This window comes from Ictalurus punctatus, chromosome 6, assembly GCF_001660625.3.
Source record: "Ictalurus punctatus breed USDA103 chromosome 6, Coco_2.0, whole genome shotgun sequence".
Classification (NCBI taxonomy): domain Eukaryota; kingdom Metazoa; phylum Chordata; class Actinopteri; order Siluriformes; family Ictaluridae; genus Ictalurus; species Ictalurus punctatus.
In genome coordinates, this window is record NC_030421.2 from 31,923,887 (window position 1) to 31,943,587 (window position 19,701).

General features: G+C 39.0%; 1 protein-coding gene across 4 annotated transcripts in view; it reads left to right on the plus strand.

Moving 5' to 3' along the window:
* The window catches only part of pde9aa (phosphodiesterase 9aa), a 39,241-nt gene that overhangs the window by 3,419 nt on the left and 16,121 nt on the right, over positions 1–19,701 (plus strand). For 3 of the 4 annotated variants that reach the window (XM_053680597.1, XM_053680599.1, XM_053680598.1), the window contains exons 2-6: positions 6,489–6,559; positions 6,679–6,756; positions 9,090–9,133; positions 13,113–13,167; positions 13,547–13,617. In XM_053680597.1, the coding sequence (XP_053536572.1) occupies positions 6,489–6,559; positions 6,679–6,756; positions 9,090–9,133; positions 13,113–13,167; positions 13,547–13,617 (319 nt within the window). Of the gene's footprint in view, positions 1–6,488; positions 6,560–6,678; positions 6,757–9,089; positions 9,134–12,760; positions 12,865–13,112; positions 13,168–13,546; positions 13,618–19,701 lie in introns of those variants that run through there. The other variant, XM_053680600.1, reaches the window with a different exon arrangement.

Below are 19,701 nucleotides of genomic sequence, written 5' to 3' on the forward strand. Positions count from 1 at the left end.
GATTACGGTTGCCACGCACAGCTTTGCACCCTTGAAGAGTGGATAAGTTCAACAAAACAGACTTCCTATAAAAAGTGTAATGAATTTACTGGTTACACAACTGCACTATTTAACCACGTAGCACGCGGTTTCAGAAGGGATTTCTTTATAATCGTACTATCCGGTATCACCCAGATGAGGACGGGTTCCCTTTTAAGTCTGGCTCCTCTCGAGGTTTCTCAAGGCCACGGTCGCCTCTGGCCTCCTCATTAGGGATCGATTCGTACGTTTAAAATCTATATCCTGAAGTTATATATTTCTGTAAAGCTGCTTTGGGACAATGTCCATTGTTAAAAGTGCTATGCGAATAAAACTAAATTGAGCTGAATATTAACAGCTATAAACAGTTGTTTATTTCTCTCGTGAAGTTAACGAGAGGGAAACAACGCAGCTTGTCGTGTTATTGAGAAACTGCCGAAAGTCCTCTGTCCCGAAGACTTTGCAGTTCAGATTTACAGCTTTACCTCTGACTGTTACGATGCACTGACACTGGAGACTCCTTAAATAATTTTTAAGTATCAAGGTTTTACACTGTGCCCCTGTGTAAGTTGTGACCAGCGTTGTTGTATAAATAACGTTATTAATCGAAACTTCGTGGAAAGTGATCTCCTGTGTGTGATGTCGCAGTATAGCAGTACAAGGCATCACACGGCACTTGTAATATCCGTTAAAATCATCGGATCATCATAAGATATTTGTTCTGCTACAATACAGATAAGTTAGATAGCCTACACATTAGGTTTTTCAAAATGCTAGAATATCCCATTACTTCATGTGTTTCTTCCTGTACTGTATGTCTCTGTAGTTAAACGCGCCTCCGTGTGCAACTCGGCTTTGCTCCGAATAGGGCAAAGCTATCGGCGTATAAATGTGCTCGGCTGATGGAAAGACGATGGGACTCAGGACTCTCGCACACTCATACACAGGTGCACACACTCTCAAGCTGACACACCTGTACATCGTTTACGCGAGTGCGACGTGATAACACAGATACTGCCGCTATCAAAGCCCGTGCGGTTTACATCTCAGACGCTCTTCTCTCATAAATTCACTATTAACCGAACCTCGAGAGCAGATTCACTACAGAGCAGAGGTGAAAACGTTTGGTGTTTGAATGTCTACGAGCAGTAAGTCCAGGACGCTGGACTTATTAACTGACGCTTATTTTTTCCTTATGGGCGGAGTGGTGGGTCCCAAATCTCTTTCTGCCCCATCTGTAGCATATACAGTTATCACAAACAGGAATTCTGATACATTACACTACGCTGAGAAAAACCTTTTTGCGCAAAATATAGCGGAAGTCTACGGGCAGCAGTTGTGGTGTTTATTAAACACATCATTTTATAGCACTGAAATGCATTTTTATAGAACATGACTTTAATCTTCAGATGGAAGAACTTGCAGTCACGTAAGTCGTGTTGGTCTTATGATGCGTGGATACAATAGAACCTCTGGGAAAATGTAAACGTCTATATCACTGAATTAACTTTTCAGTTTTTAGCTTCATCGCATCCTAAGACCTATGCAATGCTTGTACGGCAGTTCTAAATGTATGATGTTATATATGGTCACACATTTCGAATATTTACTAAGAGAATTCGCAACCGCCCTTAGACTTCGATGATGATTTCAAGTAAGCAGGTTTTCTGTGGTTTTTTCAGTGCAGGGGAACGTGTTGAAATGCGTGAGCGTGGTAATCACACATGCGTTACAGACAGAGTAAACAGAGTTTCGGTTACATCATGCTGGAGCACTCCTATAAGGTGTGGTTGAGAGTCTGTATTTGTAGTCTGAGACTGTTTTGAGATTTCGGATGAGCTGATGAATGTGTGCGGATCTTGAACTTGTACTTTTTCTGTTTAGAAATGTCTGTTTAGTTTGTGTGATTTTTGAAGTGTAGGAGCCGGAGCTGTGCTGTGCGCTGTCAACTGTCAATCACTGCAGTTCATTCTGTCTAACCCACCTGCTGCGTCAAGAGCTCTCCGTCCTGACACTCACACAAACATACACACCACACACTCATATACACTCCCTCCCTCTGATAGTGGGATCCATGGTAGCTCTCTCTCTCTCTCTCTCTCTCTCTCTCTCTCGTCAGTAGAGACTGCTGTTAAGCCCACAAACCAGCTGAATTAGGGCTAGGTATTATGATTTCATTAACAAATATGATCAATTTTGCAATATTGTGGGTGTTTTTTTTTTTTTTTATAACACTTACCGATTCCATTGTTACTTACAGTAACAAATAGCTTATTGATGCATATTATTTATTGGAGAAAAGACTGTCCGTATCACGATATGGTATTTTTCAGCCCTTGTCAGGAAAGCATCGTGTCACGAAGCATCTCTTCTCAGTGGCTCTTCCGATTTATTACGTGGCTGAGTCAAATGAAAACCTTAATTTTTAATGACGTTTAATGGCAAACAGGGGTCACAAATGAGTATCGTCTTTCTATACAATCTGCTGTCTGGATAATTCTTGGAAAAGAATTTTGGTTCAATTCTAATTTATGTCACAGTTTTATTGTTATTATTATTTTTACTGCCTGACAGGTTTCATGAAGCTCACAAATTCATTGATTGTGTTCAAGGTGTAGGAAGAGAGAGAGAGAGAGAGAGAGAGAGAGAGAGAGAGAGAGAGAGAGAGAGAGAGAGAGGAACAATAAAATAAAGCACATGCCTATAATTCTTCTGCGGTTTAATGCTCTATATTGATCTTCCTTATTGATTAACAGTCGCTTATGTAAACCTGTCATTCACTCGCTCTCAGCGCTTGTCTCCTTGTCTTACTCTCTCTCTCTCTCTTTGTCAGTCGCAGTGCTACTTATGTTTGGCACCTGCTTTTGTTGCTTTGTCGTGCCAGTCTTTGCCATCAAATGCATACGCTTCAATCTGATTGGGTCTCAGGGCGCGGTATAAAAATGACCGATAGCTCATTGGTTGAGAGCACTCAGCTTTGAGTGTGAATCAGAAGAGAAGAGATCAATTCAGATCTCTCATTTGGAATCCAGCATGAAGGATTTAAAAGATACCGTGTGTCAGGTTATAATTGAAGACTTGTGTTGTGTGTCACATAAGTAATGAACATTTTATATGCTGTTTAGATCAATGTTCAGTTTTATTGTGAGCATTCTTGTCAGCATTTCTTCATTTCATGGAAATTGAGTCTGCTCACTGCACACCGAGAAAATAAAAAGTCATAAAATAAAATGTTTAAATGTAAGGGTTTTTTTTTTTTCTTTTTTCCTCAACATAATTGACTTTACACCATTTGACTAGGGCTAAGCAGACACTTGTCCACCCCTACTCCCTGCTGTAAATGATTATTTTTTTTCTTGTATTGAGTAAACCATTTCCTAAAAATGCCCAGACACTGCTTTAAATATTAATGTGATGTTTCCTGATAGGTTATACTGTACATGCTGCCTAGCAACAGTAACTTTGCATTAAATTATCCTAAATATATATAGCACCAGTCTATACTTTTTATTACTGTTTTGAGTCTTGAGTGCAGAAAACACGAGCTTTCTACAAACGAACTGGGTTTGATTATAGAGACTCTGATATCCGTCCTTCTCAGTGGAAATCAATTATGACAGATGGCCAACCGTGTCCTCTGGGATGCCTAGCCATGACGTTGTCATTTTACCCTGTACGGTCCAAGTCTATGTCGGAGTTTGCCTGTGTATATCTTATATTTTGCATATTTTAATATATTTTAATATATTGGTGATATATTACTTTCTGTCCTTTGTTTCAGGACACACTCAGCTTTTTAGGTAGAATAGGCCGGTGAGTATAAAAAGTATGGTTTTAATCTGGGTTTACATCCTCGATTCCACAAATGTTGAGACGCTGTGTAAAATGTAAAGAAAAACAGAATGCGAGGATTTGCAAACGTTTAAACTGAGTAAACGTACCATTTTAAGGAAAAAATAAGGTGATTGTACATTTGATGGCTGTAACAAGTCTCAAAAAAGTTGGGACGGTGACAACAAAAGGCTGGAAAAGTAAGTGTTACTAAAAAGGAACAGCTGGAGGTTAATTGGCAACAGGTCAGTAAGATGATTGGGTATAAAAAGAGCATCTTAGAGAGGCAGAGCCTCTCAGAAGTAAAGATGAGCAGAGGTTCACCAATCTGCATCAACAATTTGTGGAACAATTTCAGAATAATGTTCCTCGATGTAAAATTGCGAAGAATATGAATATCTCGTCATCTACAGTACATAATATCATCAAAAGATTCAGAGAATCGAGAAATCTCTGTGCGCAAGGGACAAGGGTTAAAATCAATACTGCATGCCCGTGATCTTCGGGCCCTCAGGCGGCACTGCATTAAAAACAGGCCTGATTCTGTAACGGAAATCACCGCATGGGCTCAGAAACACCTCCAGAACTCATTGTCTATGAACACAGTTCGCCGTGCCATCCACAAACGCGGGTTAAAGCTCTATCATGCAAAGAAGAATCCATATGTGAACATGATCCAGAAACGCCGCCGTCTTCTCCGGGCCAAAGCTCATTTAAAATGGACCGAGGCAAAGTGGAAAACTGTTCTGTGGTCAGACGAATCGAAATGTGAAATTCTTTTTGGAAACCATGGACGCTGCGTCCTCTAAACTAAAGAGGACTAAAGAGGACGGACCATCCTTATCATTTTTATCAGCACTCAGTTCAACAGCCTGCATCTCTGATGGTATGGGGGTGCATTAATGTCTATGGAATGGGCAGCTTGCACATCTGGAAAGACATCATCAGTGGTGCAAGATATATATATATATAGGTTTTAGAGCAATACATGCTTCCATCCGTATTTCATCGCATCTATATTTCTGAGACTCTGCCTCTCTAAGATACTCTTTTTATACTCACTCATGTTTCTGACCTGCTGCTAATGAACCTAATTAGTTGCGAAATGTTCCTCCAGCTGTTTCTTTTCAGTAACACTTACTTTTCCAGCCTTTGTTGCCCCGTCCCAACTTTTTTGAGACGAGTTGCGGCCATCAAATTCAAAATGAACTTATTTTTTCCTTACAGTGGTACCTTTCCTCAGTTTAAACATTCGCTATGTTTTCTGTGTTCGGTTGTGAATAACATACGGGTTGATGATAAATGCGAATCATTGCATTCTGTTTTTATTTTTTATTGACATTTCACACGGCTTTTTTGGAATTGGGGTTGTAAAAGCATCTAGTTATTAAGCATTCCTAATGTTCTTTGGTACATTAATCTACAGTGTTAAGGGCTGAACTGATACTAATTCTTGGGCCTAGCGGTGCATCAATGCCATTTTTTCCCCCAGAGTACAGTTGTTGTTTTTTTTGTTCCTCATCAATACCAATACTCATATTGTATTACTGATATCGATAATGATACATATGCAAAATGAATATCCTACATAGTATTAAGCATTGCGGTGCACAGTGGTACATTGTAAACAGCGGCCATGGAAAACACACACATGCATGCTCATGCACGTAGGTCAATCGGGTCGTTCTTTATAACATTGGTGCGTTTAACTTTCAGTGAAGTGCATTAGCTGGCTGCATTATTTACCTCGAACGGCGTAGGGTTACAGTGTATTAGGGAGGATTTTGGTTCGTTTTTGTAAAAGAGCTCCTGTATATCTGTAAATAAAGTATGTATCATTGTTTTCATTGCATCAAAATCACTGATGGTCTCTGGATAAGCGCTGTTAATGGCACTCGTCTAGCATTGTTTGAAAATCAATAAATACATCCAGATTGTTATTGTTTCATGTCATCTGTTCATCTGTGTGACGGCACACACTTGGCACATGTTATGCCACATTCTATAGTGTCATAACATAGTCTATAGATGTTGCATTTTTCATGAATACGGATAAAAGAACATGATGTGCACCTACTTGGGATCCTCATGATGGTTCCAAATGCTTATTTGTGGATGGTTCTAACTCACACACAGCACAACTGATATCTATGTGTTATTTAACATGTTTATTTCAGTGTCTGTATAATCTACATTCCGCTTAAAAGCATGTCATGTTTCGCTTCATTTAACTTACCTGATTCCACTCAGGCTTTCACGGGTTTATCTGGCGTGTTAGAAACCTTCGTAAGGTCCGGGTTTGCCTTTATTTATCCAAAGTCATTTAATGAAGTGCAGGATGGAGGCATTATGTAGAATTTCCTTGTACGGTGGAACCTGCTTTTGTGTGTGCATTACAAAAAAAAAAAAAAAAAAAAACCTTGAAAACATTGAACCTGATGCCTTCTTGCTGATTTCAGCTTCAAGGCTGTGTTGTATAAGCTTTAGATCTTTTCCGGAAGGTTCTTAGTAAAAGCGGTGACGTAATGGTACGTGTTTCTAGAATGATGCGATGGCTTAGGGACAAGTGGTTTTATTTGTGAAGAACTAAGTTGTTGAAAATTGGATTGGTTTGCCCAAACTCTTTTTGCTTCTAATAGGTGGTTTTCAGCCGGTTCTGTAGTCCCTGTGATATCAAGGACCTCTTTTGCACAGCCATGGGGTTGCCCAGGTAACGTCTGTGTGTGTGTGTGTGTGTGTGTGTGACAATTTGTGTGTGTGTGTGTGTGCTTGTCTAACCTTTTTAGTTGAAGTGTGTCTATATTTAGCGTGTGCATCTGCTTTTGACAGGAATACATCCCTTTCCCTCCTGGACTCAACTGGAGCTATGGTCTCCATCGACCCCACCATGCCAAGCAACTTGGAGAGGTAATCACTCCCGACCCCTCTCACGCTTACGCTGCATTCCCATACTTAATCCAGTATAGCTGTGTAGTAAACCAGTGAGGTTCCGTGTACTTCAAACGGAAAAAAAAAAAGACACTCTGAAGCCAGAAGACGTCTTTAAAGCCGAGTTTACAGCGTCCGGTATTTGGCTTGAATATTGCGGTCACAGACACCATCTTACATCATAAAGATGTAACGACATTCATCGAAAATCTACCACTAGGAGAACGGCGTATGATTACACAAAACACGAGCCGTCTACAAACACAACAGCGGCAATGGCGAAACGTTAACAAAGGATATTGGATTTAAAAGAAGAGCAGTTTGTTGAATTATGGCAGCAGAGGATGCCTCTATAATGTCTTATCACAGTTATATCACGACAGGACATAAATAGAGGATGAGTTACGGCTTCTAGGTGTGTAGGTGACTAGAATGCAAAACCCCTTTTCATCGAGTTCCTTGTTGTACTATTATGACAGTGTGAAACAATTTTTATGCTTTCCATTTTGAAGAGATACAAACCTGTGGAGTGTCACTGTGCACCCAGAATGGCAGAACGTTGTAACTACCTTCATCGTTTAATCTGACATGAAGAACACGTTACCGTACAGTTCTTATTGGGATCAGAAGGTCAGGGGTTCAAGCCCCAGTACTGCCAAGCTACCACTGTTAGGCCCTTGAGCAAGGCCCTTAACCCTCTCTGCTCCAGGGGGCGCCGTATCATCTCTGACCCCAACTTCCTGACATGCTGGGGCATGCGAAGAAAAGAATTTCACTGTGCTGTAATGTATACGTGGCCAATAAAAAAAGACTCGTTCGAGTTAAACCAGCTTTACCCTGTCTGTTCAGAGGCTCATGTTACAGAAATAACATTCATGCAACGCTTTGTAAACAAAATATTGTCCTAGGAATTTTTCCCCCGTTTTCCTAGACCATCAATTACATTCCCTCTCGGGCAAAAGTAACATTATAGAACTGCGTGTGTTAATGTTCCTGCAAATAAACGCATTAACATCTAGCCGCATCTCTCACAGACCAACTATCTGAAACATCAGGCTAGACAGAAGAAAAGATAAGGTCTACTAAAATAAAAGAGAATAGTCTGAAGAACGTGTGTGCCTTTGAGTGGTATACGTGGGCGTGTCTTTAAGTCCATAGGGAGGATTCCATGATCGGGGTGCCATTTTTTTGTTCTGATTTTTCGATACTGAATCGTGCGTTTAACCATTTCAAAATGCGTGAACACATCTAACGCGACAATCTCATTTTTTTTACAAGGTTTCTTTTCTGACACTTGCTGCCTTTTTCCGTTACGCGAGTCACGGGGTTAAACGTAATGGGTTTTGAGTTTCTAGCCTAGACTTATCAAATACACAGTATGTTCTTTACTATGGGATTTCTAATTCAGATTGCCCTTAATTCATTTAACATGTTATTTAACAACAGACGAAAGGCAAGGACACACTTGAGGACTCTTCTAGAAGCTGAAGGAGTTTGGGGGAGTTTTAAAGAACCGTCCTCTACAGCACAATTATTTACTTTTGCTTTCACACTCTTTACTCTCACGCTATCCGTCGTGACCCAGATGAGGACGGGTTCCCTTCTGAGTCCGGTTCCTCTCAAGGTTTCTTCCTCGTATCATCTCAGGGAGTTTTTCCTCGCCACCGTCGCCACCGGCTCGCCCAATACGGATAAATCCACACACTTAAAACCTCCATCCCGTGTTTATATGTTTCTGTAAAGCTGCTTTGAGACGACGTCCGTCGTTAAACGCTATGCGGATAAAATTGAATTATTTACTGCTTCCAGGAGAGACCTGTCTAGATTGTTTGTGATAGTTCATAGATACAGCTATAATTCTCCAACACACACACAAATACACAAATACCTTCGATTACTCATAACCTGTATGAAACATGTCCAAACGCATGCCTTTAGAACATATTGTGCTCATAAACAAGTCCTTCTCATGAGATTTTCATCCTATCTGAAGGTCATGTTCAAAAAGACTCTGTTTACATAACAGATATTATCAGTCAGTCATCCACATAAAGGAATGAGGAAGGGGCTCATCTACATGTAACAGCCATGAATCATCAAGCGAGCGTCCCTGAGGCCGACAGCAACAGTAGATGCAATCAACACTAATCACTACCTAGGGCTGAGACAGAAGCCAATCAGGGCAGTCATACTGCAGATAGTAAGAGCACTTGCAAATTATAGGCTCACAGAGAGGGGGCGTCTTTTGGCGTGACACCAGATGCTTTGTAACCACACTGTGTTTTCCCCTTGTTTTTGTTTTTTTTTAAAAGGTCGCCATACAAGGTGGTTCCCCTCACTGGAGGGCAGCTGGCTGGTGAGTTTTATCCTAATGTGTTTCTATATGTCTACACACACACACACGCACACACACACACACACGCACACCTGATTGTTAGAGTATATCAGTCTTCGTTAAATGCACCACCGTACAACACACGTTCACAAACACACCACCTGTACAAACAATGCTATAAACATTTGTAAACCAATGCAGTGTGTTTTACATGTACCAGGAATAGCTTCTTGAGTCGAACAGGTTTGACATGTGGATGCACATGAAGTATGTAATATCTATGACTCAAATTGTGTGCGTGTACTATTCTAGATGATCACTATATACAACTGTATACCATGTTTACCCTGAGAAATGCAGTACAAAAAAAAAAAAAAGATTAAAAAAAGATTCAGAGTATAACATTTGTTTCGCCGAACAAATGAAGCGTCCCATCATTTAGCACATAATGGAAGGAGGGGGACTTGTAACAGATAACAGACAGAATAAACACGACCGCTGATGCCAGTGCACCGCATTTGACGAGTACGATTTAAGAATTTGAGAAGATTTGATGTTGTAATTGCTGCCAAAGGTGCTTCTGCAAAGTACGGAATACAGGGTCTGAATACTGAATCCTAAATGAGATTTCAGTTGTTGATTTTCAGTACATGTGCAGACATTTCTAAAAACATGTTCTTGATTTGTCGTCACGGATCGTGTGTAGATGAATGGCCAAAATGTATTAGGAGCATTAGAGTTAGTAGTTTCCAAGTATTAGAGTTAGAATGTTCAGATTATTAGTTTGTAGGTTCCGAGCGTTTGTTGTAGAGTGGTAGTTTTGAGTATTAGAGTCAAACATTTTTGAGTATTAGAGTTAGTAGGTTCTGAGTATTTGGGTTAGTAGATTGTTAAGCGATGTGTTTATCAGAACTAATGTCAACATGAAACTAATCTAATTAAAAGTTTATATAATACAAAGTTCTTCAAATACGTTTAATGCAGTTAACAGTTGGAAGGGGGTCATTCCATCTCTAGTGGTACAATGCAGGTTGCTTGACTATTTTTTATTTTCCTAATATTTTTTGAGTGATTACCTCTGTGTATTGGCATTGCAAACCACCAGTTCTTTATTATTATTATTATTATTATTATTATTATTTTACTTGGTTTAACTACGACGGCCATCTTTTGTGTCATGGCACACAACACATTTTGGTTAAACAGCTGTTTACGGAAACCACAGTGTCTCGGCTCAGGATGGACCTAGCTCCTTGGAGCAAAAACTGATCTCTAGAGCATATTACAAGGTGCATGTATGTATATAAACATTGAATATCTCTGGTGGGGGTCCAAATATGAGCCTAACATTTTCACAGAAATAAGTCCTCTATAGTTGCATTCTGGTGCAAAAAATTTGAGTTTGAGAATCCACTGGTCACAGAGCTAGGGCTAGTAGAAATCTGGGGAAAGCCTACTTTATTCCTGCATTTTGAAACATTAACAGATGTAATATGAGCATGGCAAATTGTAGAAAATGAACAGTATTTTACAGTAATTATGTTTATGTTTGAAATATATTAGCTTATGCTTGCCAATGAGGTCTACATTGGTAAGACTGAAGCATGATCTATCCCAGGGTTCTTCAAATCTGCAGAGTTTAGCTCTGACGTGAACTTACCTGGTTAGCCTGTGAATAGATTTTTATCCAAACATGGAATCACAGTGTTCGTTTGGATGTTTTACAAATGAACAGTGTCATAAACAGAGCTATGGTGTTGTTTCTCCTGTGACATAATCAGTAAGTGACTATAGCTCAGAAGTTGTACTGACTGTACACTTGTACCAACATGATAGATCAGGGTCTTTCAAATCTGACCCGAGAGGTCCACTGTCCTGCAGAGTTTAGCTTCAGCCCTAATCAAACACTATTGTTTTGTATAACACTATTGTGTGCCGATCATGAACATAATTACTGTAAAATACTGTTCATTTTTTAAATTATTTTTGTGCTTATATTACATCTGTTTATTTCTCGAAACGCGTAAATGAAGCAGGCTTTTTCCCCAGATTTCTTCTAGCCCTGACTTTGTAACCAGGGGAATCCCAAACTCAATTTTTTACAGCAGAATGCTACTATAGAGGACTTAATTCTGTGAAAATGTAAGGTTTGTATCTGATCTCCCACAAGAGATATTCAACCTGAAATTGGGGGGAGTTTTTAAAAACAAATAAATAAAGAGTAAAAGTCTCAAACCTGAAATGTTCTGCATGCGCACTATACTTACCTAGGTACCCCCTAAAATTAAGACTGCGACTCGAACCCTTTCCATTATAAACTGACCCTAAAAGTGGAACTGTGAGCAATCTCGAGCGTTACATTTGAACTCAAGTTCTAAGTCTAAGGAGCAAGAATCTGTTCCAAGGAGCTAGGACCATCCTGACCCGAAATATTGAGGTTTCCATAAACAGCTGTAGGACCAGAATTTGTTGTGTGCCACGACACGTAGCTGGCCGTCATAGTTAAACCAAATAAAACCAAATAAAATAAAAGTTTTGCAAAGCCGATACAGCACACAGAGGTAATCACTCAAACCATATCATGAAAATGATAAATGCTCCAGCAACCCACTTTACAATCATTGGACCACTCGAGATGGACCGACAGAAAGTTCGGGAATTAAAGTAACGCAAATAAGTACAATGAATAAATTGTGGTGGTACATATAGTCGCCCAATATACTTAATATTTATATTCAGCTTATATTAGTAATCTATAAGGGCTCTCATGCTGCAAAAGTTGGTTTTGTAGTCCTAAATCTGTACAAACTTATAGATGTGCGTGCAATCAGAAGAGGAAGGGTGTTTATTATCCTGTAAAAACTTTCCTACCCAGTGGTTATGGGCTGCATGTTTATTTGATCTGGCGCTTATCACTGGTACATTTACGTGGAACTTTAAACCAATTCTGAAAAATGTCTGACATTAATAGCATTTACACAGTGCGCACGCACACACACACACACACACACACACACACATGCTTGCATTACTATCTTTGTGTGGTATTTCTATTGACTTGTGAATCATTATCGTTGAATTGAGCTACGCCTAACCGTAGAACTAACCTCGATAACCTTAACGCTAATCTCACTAACCCTAGCCTCACTAATCCTCATTGGAACCTCATTAACACCAAGCCTGACCTCACGAACATGAACGGCATTAACCTTACCTCTAAACCTCATTAAATCTAAACCTCATATCATGTACTCATATCATCATGGAAACACACAGAGACTTAATGGAAGCAGGGATTTTCTGAGATCTCTTCCCCGTATGTGCTCTTCTTAGTGGGCTTTAACGGGTTTCATGTAAAACATTACGTCTCACTGCATATCAACCTAACGCTCGGTTTCAGTGCAGACGATCCAGGATATTTCAGTTATGTTTGAGTGAATGATTCTTGAGGGACTGTGTGACCCTTAACCTAACGTTTTCTTTATCTATAGAGAAGACACACATTGTACACCGGAAAGCAACCAATGGGAAAAGTTTACCCATCACCTGCGTCCATCTCTTTCGGTGTTTTATTGGTCCACACGAGTGAACTTTGTCCACTGTGTCTCTACGGCCAATCAGAAATGAGATTTTTGCGTATGTGTCTTGATGTGTATTCTTTGTGTGTGTGTGTGTGTGTGTGTGTGTGTGGGAACTGAACTTGTGAGCCACCATTTAACACCCAGGAGAGATTATGTGTAGTACATGATAAGGTGAGGAAGAAGAGAAAGTGTCTGTCTGTCCTCCTGTCCCTTCGCCTTTTTCCTGCCTGGTTACATGCCGCTTCCATTAACTCTCCATCTCCTCTGCCTGCGTAATGCTTCATGTTTGCCCCGATGGCGTCGTACACACTCTGATGCTTTCTGACGAGGAACTATAATGCCTCGTCCGCTCCGGACGGGCCACGTCGTGTGTTTTTCTGACAGCGGGTGACTGTGTTTGCTGTTGTGTCCTTTTGTAGATAAAGAAGAACTTTTTCAGAATGTACTGACTCAGGTAGCGGAGCAGTTCTCCAGGTACTTACTCTCTTGTTCTCTCTCTTGATTCCCTGTGCTTTCTCACCGCTAATATTTAACAGTGCATTGCGCCTGCATGCTCGGTGCACTATGGCGCTTACTATCTATCCTCTTCATATCGATCAGGAAATAGTCTGTTTCAGCTGAGGAATTTTTCCCTCTTTGAATCTTTTCCCTCTCATAAATTACCTTTAATCCAATTAAGTATGTTTTTATCATTCGGCCTTCCACATGTATTTATTTATTTATTTTTTTAAAGTCTAAAATCGTCACGGCTCTACCGCCGTTTGCGTGTTGTTTTATGTGTTGCCTTGCATGGATTTTAACGGGTTGGTTCTACCTCACATCCCTGTGTCTTTCTTAACTTTTTTTCATTCAGGGCTTTTAAGATAAATGAGCTGAAGTCTGAAGTGACGAACCGCTTGGCCATGTTGGAGAAAAGAGTGGAATGTAAGTCATAATGTTTGATTGGTTATCATATTTAACGATCATATTGTAATAATTCACAGAACAATCTCATTGTTCTGTGTATTTCTCGCTCTGCAGTCCTCTCACACTTTTGTGTGTTTGTACTTTATGTAGCCTATATAGGAATGACAGTAAAAACCCACCCTTTGCTCTGATGAATAGAAGAACAACACTGCACACTGTGGAAGCACAATTAATAGTATTTAGGGCCCGGGCACCTCTGGTGTGAGGTCCTGTTGGATCTGCTCCGTTTATTATTAGGGCCTGAGCGCCGGAGGCGAAGGTGCAAAGCCCTATTGTTTTTGGTGTGTTTATTATTATTATTTTATTTACCGATTTCACTCATTTTTGAGGCATTTGTGATGCTTAAAAATGAATGAAATTCGTCATACGGATCATACCTGGTGAAAATTTAAATATGATGTAGTAAATAGGCTTGGCCGTGGTTTAGGGCTCCATAGCGCCCCCGGACGGCGGAATGGAACTTGATGGATTTTCTCAGAGAAGCACAAGATTTGGTATGGTCGTTGCACTCATCATGTACAGACAAGGTTCACTTGGTTGTATCTGACTCCGCCCAACAGGAAGTCGGATATGCTGGCTGGAGTGTGGAGATTTCAAACATTCCCACTGTGTTTTGAGAGGCTTTCAGTGGCTGAAAATTGGAAACATGAAACTTTTCAGTGGCTGAAAAATTGGCGTGAAACTTTACATTTCTATTTCTGTTAACTTTTCACTCGACATTGCAGTTTAATGTAGTGCCTCCTGAGCTCCATAGCGCCACCTAGTATTTGAACGCAAATTTGACACCCCGAAAAGTCAGGGAAATTTGCCATACTCATCACACTTTGCCCACATTTCATAATTCTTTGGTCATTTCTTTTAGGCTTTGGACAGTTAGCTCCATAGCGCCCCCTAACATTTCTGAATTATTTTAGTTTTGTGGTCGCCACGAAGTTTGTCTGATACTTATGAATTGTGGTGGAGACATTGTCCACATCATGTCAGACATATTTCCCATTGGCTTGTATTAGCTCCACCCAACAGGAAGTCAGCCATTTTGAAAGTTTCGTGTTTCTTCATATAATTTTAAGCAGCTCTTTCGTACTCCTTCTACAAAGATAATCGGATTTACTTGAAATTTAATTATTATAGACTCCAGACATATGTGATTATAAATTGCAAAGGAATAGTGGATATCTTAAATGAGGATGTAACGGTGGGCAATAGATTTGCTTGACGACACAACACTAAATCAGATTCAAGTCTTTAAATGGTAAGGAGACAGTTGGTTTGACAGTCATGAAATTTCGCATGAGCACGAATGCCATCATTGTACAAATTTTTAACATTGTTTTGACTCCGCCCCAACAGAAAGTCGCCCAATTTTGCAACTCGTGCATTTTTCCATATTTTTCGGAAATGTTTTCATACTCCTCATAGAGATTTTACTGGATTTCCTTTAAAGTTGGTTGGAATAAACTACAGATATATGTGATTATAAATTGCCAAGGAATAGTGGATATCTCAAATGAGAACATAATGGCTGCAAATTGATTTGCATGAGACGCCACGCCAAACCAGGAAGTGGACATAAGTTGATGTTTGGTTTGATCAGCTTCAACTTGTGCATGGCTAATAATGGGTCACTCCTGATTACAGTAATATGACAATTATGAGTTATCCTTACAGCGCCACCTAGATTGAAACTGTTATATTGCACTTTAAAAAGAGTTGATATGGTTTCACAATATGGATTCATGTTGATTTACTAGAGGGTTTGACTGATTTGCTTGTAAAATAGTCACGTAAACCTAGAAAATTTATGGTGGAAGGTTCATTTGAATAAGGTTCAGTGATGTGTGATTAAGGTGTTGTAATTGCCATAAATGACACTATGCTAAATAGGAAGTTTGAATAATTCTGTGCTGAAGAGGGAGTAGCTTTTCCCGTGTGCTTGTAGGCGTTCCTCTTCTTATTCACCACTTGTGGACCGACTAAAACACTTACACGTATTTGCTGCCCCCATCAGGTCCGGAAGAATCGCAACCTCAGTACTTTTGGTACTTTCGTTACAAACGGTACTAACACTACTGCAGAAAAACCCGTACCGTCACGTTTTAAGAATGTTGGTACCGACTTGGTTCCGAAGTATCGGTTCTCGTGACATCCCTGGTAGAATGAAAAGAAAATGGCGTTTTGTATTTTTGACTTAGAATAAAAAATGTGGTTTCGTACTTTTGCTAAATTGCTGTGATAAATAACGGCAATTATTGGTGTTAATGTTGAGCAAAATAATTCAGAAATGATAGGTTTAACGGCCTACGTATCCCACTACAAACATACTCGTACCACAATAAGAAAAGGATATTAGAAGCTTTCGTGCATTAGCTTGCACCGGTTATCATGCATCGTAACGGTTACATATAATCGGCTTGGCATGACTGTCAGTCACACAGCTGCTGTTTGTTTGTCTCTTTCTGAGAAGCTGTAAAACCGGCCATTTGATCTGCAACTACTACCTACTGTGATATACATGCACCTAATGTAACACTTTATATAGAGGAATGACAGTGAAAACCCACCCTTTGCTCTGATGAATATTATATTTATATATTAAATATAATATTTGTAGTGTGTATAATATATGTGTGTAATATAATGTTTAAATAAAGGGTGAAGAGAGGAAGTTGGCCTAGTCTTGCATGTGACTAGGTTATGAAACAGGATCGGAGATGTGGTGATAGCAACGTGTTGTCTACATACACACACTGGACCCGATAATGAGCTGAAGAGATAAAGAGATAGAGACAATGACAGATTATTTACTGTTCCATATTCTCGAGATTTATTATAACAGTTAATCAGAGCTACAGCTGCTCAGGTGTCATGCTCTTGGCAGTGTGGATTTTGTACCAGCTTGAGTTTTGAGTTCTCTTGATAATGTTTAACACAAAGAGAGCACATTATCTTGGATTTAATGCCTGTAAACATGCGTTCCTCTTCGGTTTGTATTCTTCTGGTACTGTGGTATATGATGTGGAGATGCTCCTTTCGGTTTGTCTTTGGTTTGGTCAAACATTAACTGTTATATTGACCCTGTAGCAAAGTTTTATAATAAGGCTGGGACACTTCTGGAGTTATTGATCATTATCAATAAGTAATTTATTCATGCATTTTCCATCCACTGTTCCTGGCAGGAATCACAGTGGCAACAGATTGAGAAGATCAGCCCAGATTCATTTTTATCCATGCTTCGTCAGAAGTTCATTTCCTATGCCCGACACTAGATGGTGCAATTTAGTGACACTAGCTACCGTCTAGCTACCGGTATTTCAAAAAGATGTTTTTTGTTGACAGTGGCCAGTCGTTAGTGAGATATTATTATTATTATTATTGTTATTATTATTATTATTATTATTATCATCTAGGCATGTTAGTGTTGTTCCATTCAGTTTTAACTAACAGGCAGTTGAATTTGGTCCTATTTTTAAATGATCTGCAACACTTTTGTGACAAAAATAACTTATTTATGTTTTATTGTAATAGAAATTCTGAATATTATAATTCTGAATAACTACATACATGCTGAAAAAAAAATACAAAAATCTATATTTATTTTTAAGTTTTTTGCTTTTTTTTTGTCATCCCAGCTTACCTGTATAGTGTTACTATACACTCTTAGAGGGAAAAGATTAAATCTACAACCATTAAGGGTTTTTAGGTCTAGCAATCTTTTTTTAGGTTTTATGTGGAATGCCTTTAGGAAACGATGAACCCTTAACTATCAATAGAACCCTCACTGCCTGTTGTTAAATGCATCTCAGCTTAAAAGGCAATGCATACTCAGTTTTCATAGTTCTCTGGAGAGGAATTGATTCATTAGCACTATGCAGTTATTTTCTGCTGTAAAACGACTTGGCTCATTAAAGGTTTGATGAATTACGGGGTTAAAAAGATTGCGATGGAGCACAGAATACATAGAACTGTGTAGTGAGACCTTTTAAAAGGTCGGACTGAGCATATTTTGTAGCAGGAAAAGTCTCATCTACAATATGTCTTGCTGCTCTGAATAAATAACGCACTGTAATTACACCTAGCATGATGCTATCAAAAACCCTGGCTATTCGTGAGCTGTGATTTAAAAAAAATAAAAAATAAACTACAGTATGTGCCAATGCTTTATATTAAGGTACTGCTTAAATAACCTTATTTATTTGACTATTTACCATCTGATAATAAACCATAAGCAATGCTAAAAACAAGATACCTGGTTCATTTTTATTTAACTGTTGACTTTCATTATTGCATCCCTAACTATAGAAATAATAATAATAAAATTTTAATAAATTTAATAAAAATTTAATACAATTTAATAAAAAATAATAATAAAAATTTGAATAAGCGCATCAAAACAGAAATCTGTTATTTGTCTTGTAACCGGCATTACTGTCTGAGTTGCTGTGATATAAAATTAATCAACACATTCTGACCAATCACAATCAAGGATTAATTTGTTGGTATTGGTGTAATATGATTTATCAATAAATATTTAAATCAGTGTGACAGTATGACATGTGACGGATGTTTCAGTCCTCCTTCATCCAATTCAGTGGAAACAAAACAAACCAAGCTACACGCACACCCACCCACACACACACACACACACACACACACACACACACATACATATACAGCGGGGGAAATAAATATTGGACACGTCAGCATTCGTTTCAGTGAATATATTTCCAATGAGGTTATTTAGAGGAAATTTTCACCAGACATCAGTATTAACTCAAGAAATCCGGAAATATAAAGAATTCACAACGTTAAAGTCCATAATTAAAGTTATGTGTAATAAAGTGGAATGACACGGGAAAAAAGTATCGAACACGCTAAGAAAAAGCAGTTCTCCAAGGAAAGGTAAGGCAAGGAACCAGCTGAAATCCATAAGTAATTATACCCCTATCTGTGCAAATGAATATCAGCTGGGTTAGTAAATTGATGGTCTAGAAAAAAGCTTTTTGTTACTAAGGTGTCACACAGGAAACATCTCATGATGGGTAAATTATGTTTCCGGTTCATCTCTTTGCCTTCCTTGGACCACTGTATACTGGGAGTACCCCACAAGACCTGCCATTTTGGAGATGCTCTGACCCAGTTGTGTAGCCATCATAGTTTGGGCCTTGTCAAAGTTGCTCAGCTCCTTACACTTGCCAATTTTTCCTGATTCCAACACATCAACTTCGAGAACTGACTGCTCGCTTGTTGCCTATTATATCCCACTCCATGACAGGTGTCACTGTAACGAGATAATCAGTCTAATTCACGTCACCTGCGAGTGGTTTTAATGTTACGGCTGATCAGTGTATGAATGTATGTATGTATGCGTGTTCTCCATCAGGCCGGGTGAAGGATAGAACATGGTTAAGACCTTGTCCATTGGAGACATTCCGTTGACTCTCATTTTCTTCACTAACTTTGTTCTCTTTCACACTCAGGAACTCTGTGGTGTTTGTTGGTGCTTATTGCGTTCGTTTTTATACGTATACTGGCGCTTATTTTTATGAAACATGGCTGCATTCAAAATGAGACTTTGCTCTCAGTGGGTTATCATATGTATAGATACACTGATAAAAATAACTAAACATCAGCTGTAAAGGACATGATTTTGAACAGGAAACGATGAGGGAGACTCTTGTTTAAAGAAGCAAAATGGTGATTTTGGATCTAATTTTTACAGCGTTGGACATTTTAATCTATAATGTTCAGACTTCCACAATATGGCAAAACTAAATTGCCAATAATTGGCATTTTAATTGTGTACTTTTAGCTCAAATTAATTAAGTACCCATTACTGGGATTCGGTTGGTTACTTCAGCCAGCAGACAGAATTTCCCAGACTCAAACATTGGGATTTTTCCGGAAATCTTGAGTAGTTTCAACTTTAAGTGGCACTCTATCCATAAAATTATGCAAAATATTCATTTGTCAGACACGTGATCAACGAACTGTTTCTGGTAAACTGACCAAAGCCCGAACAATGGTGTGAAAAAAATGCATTTT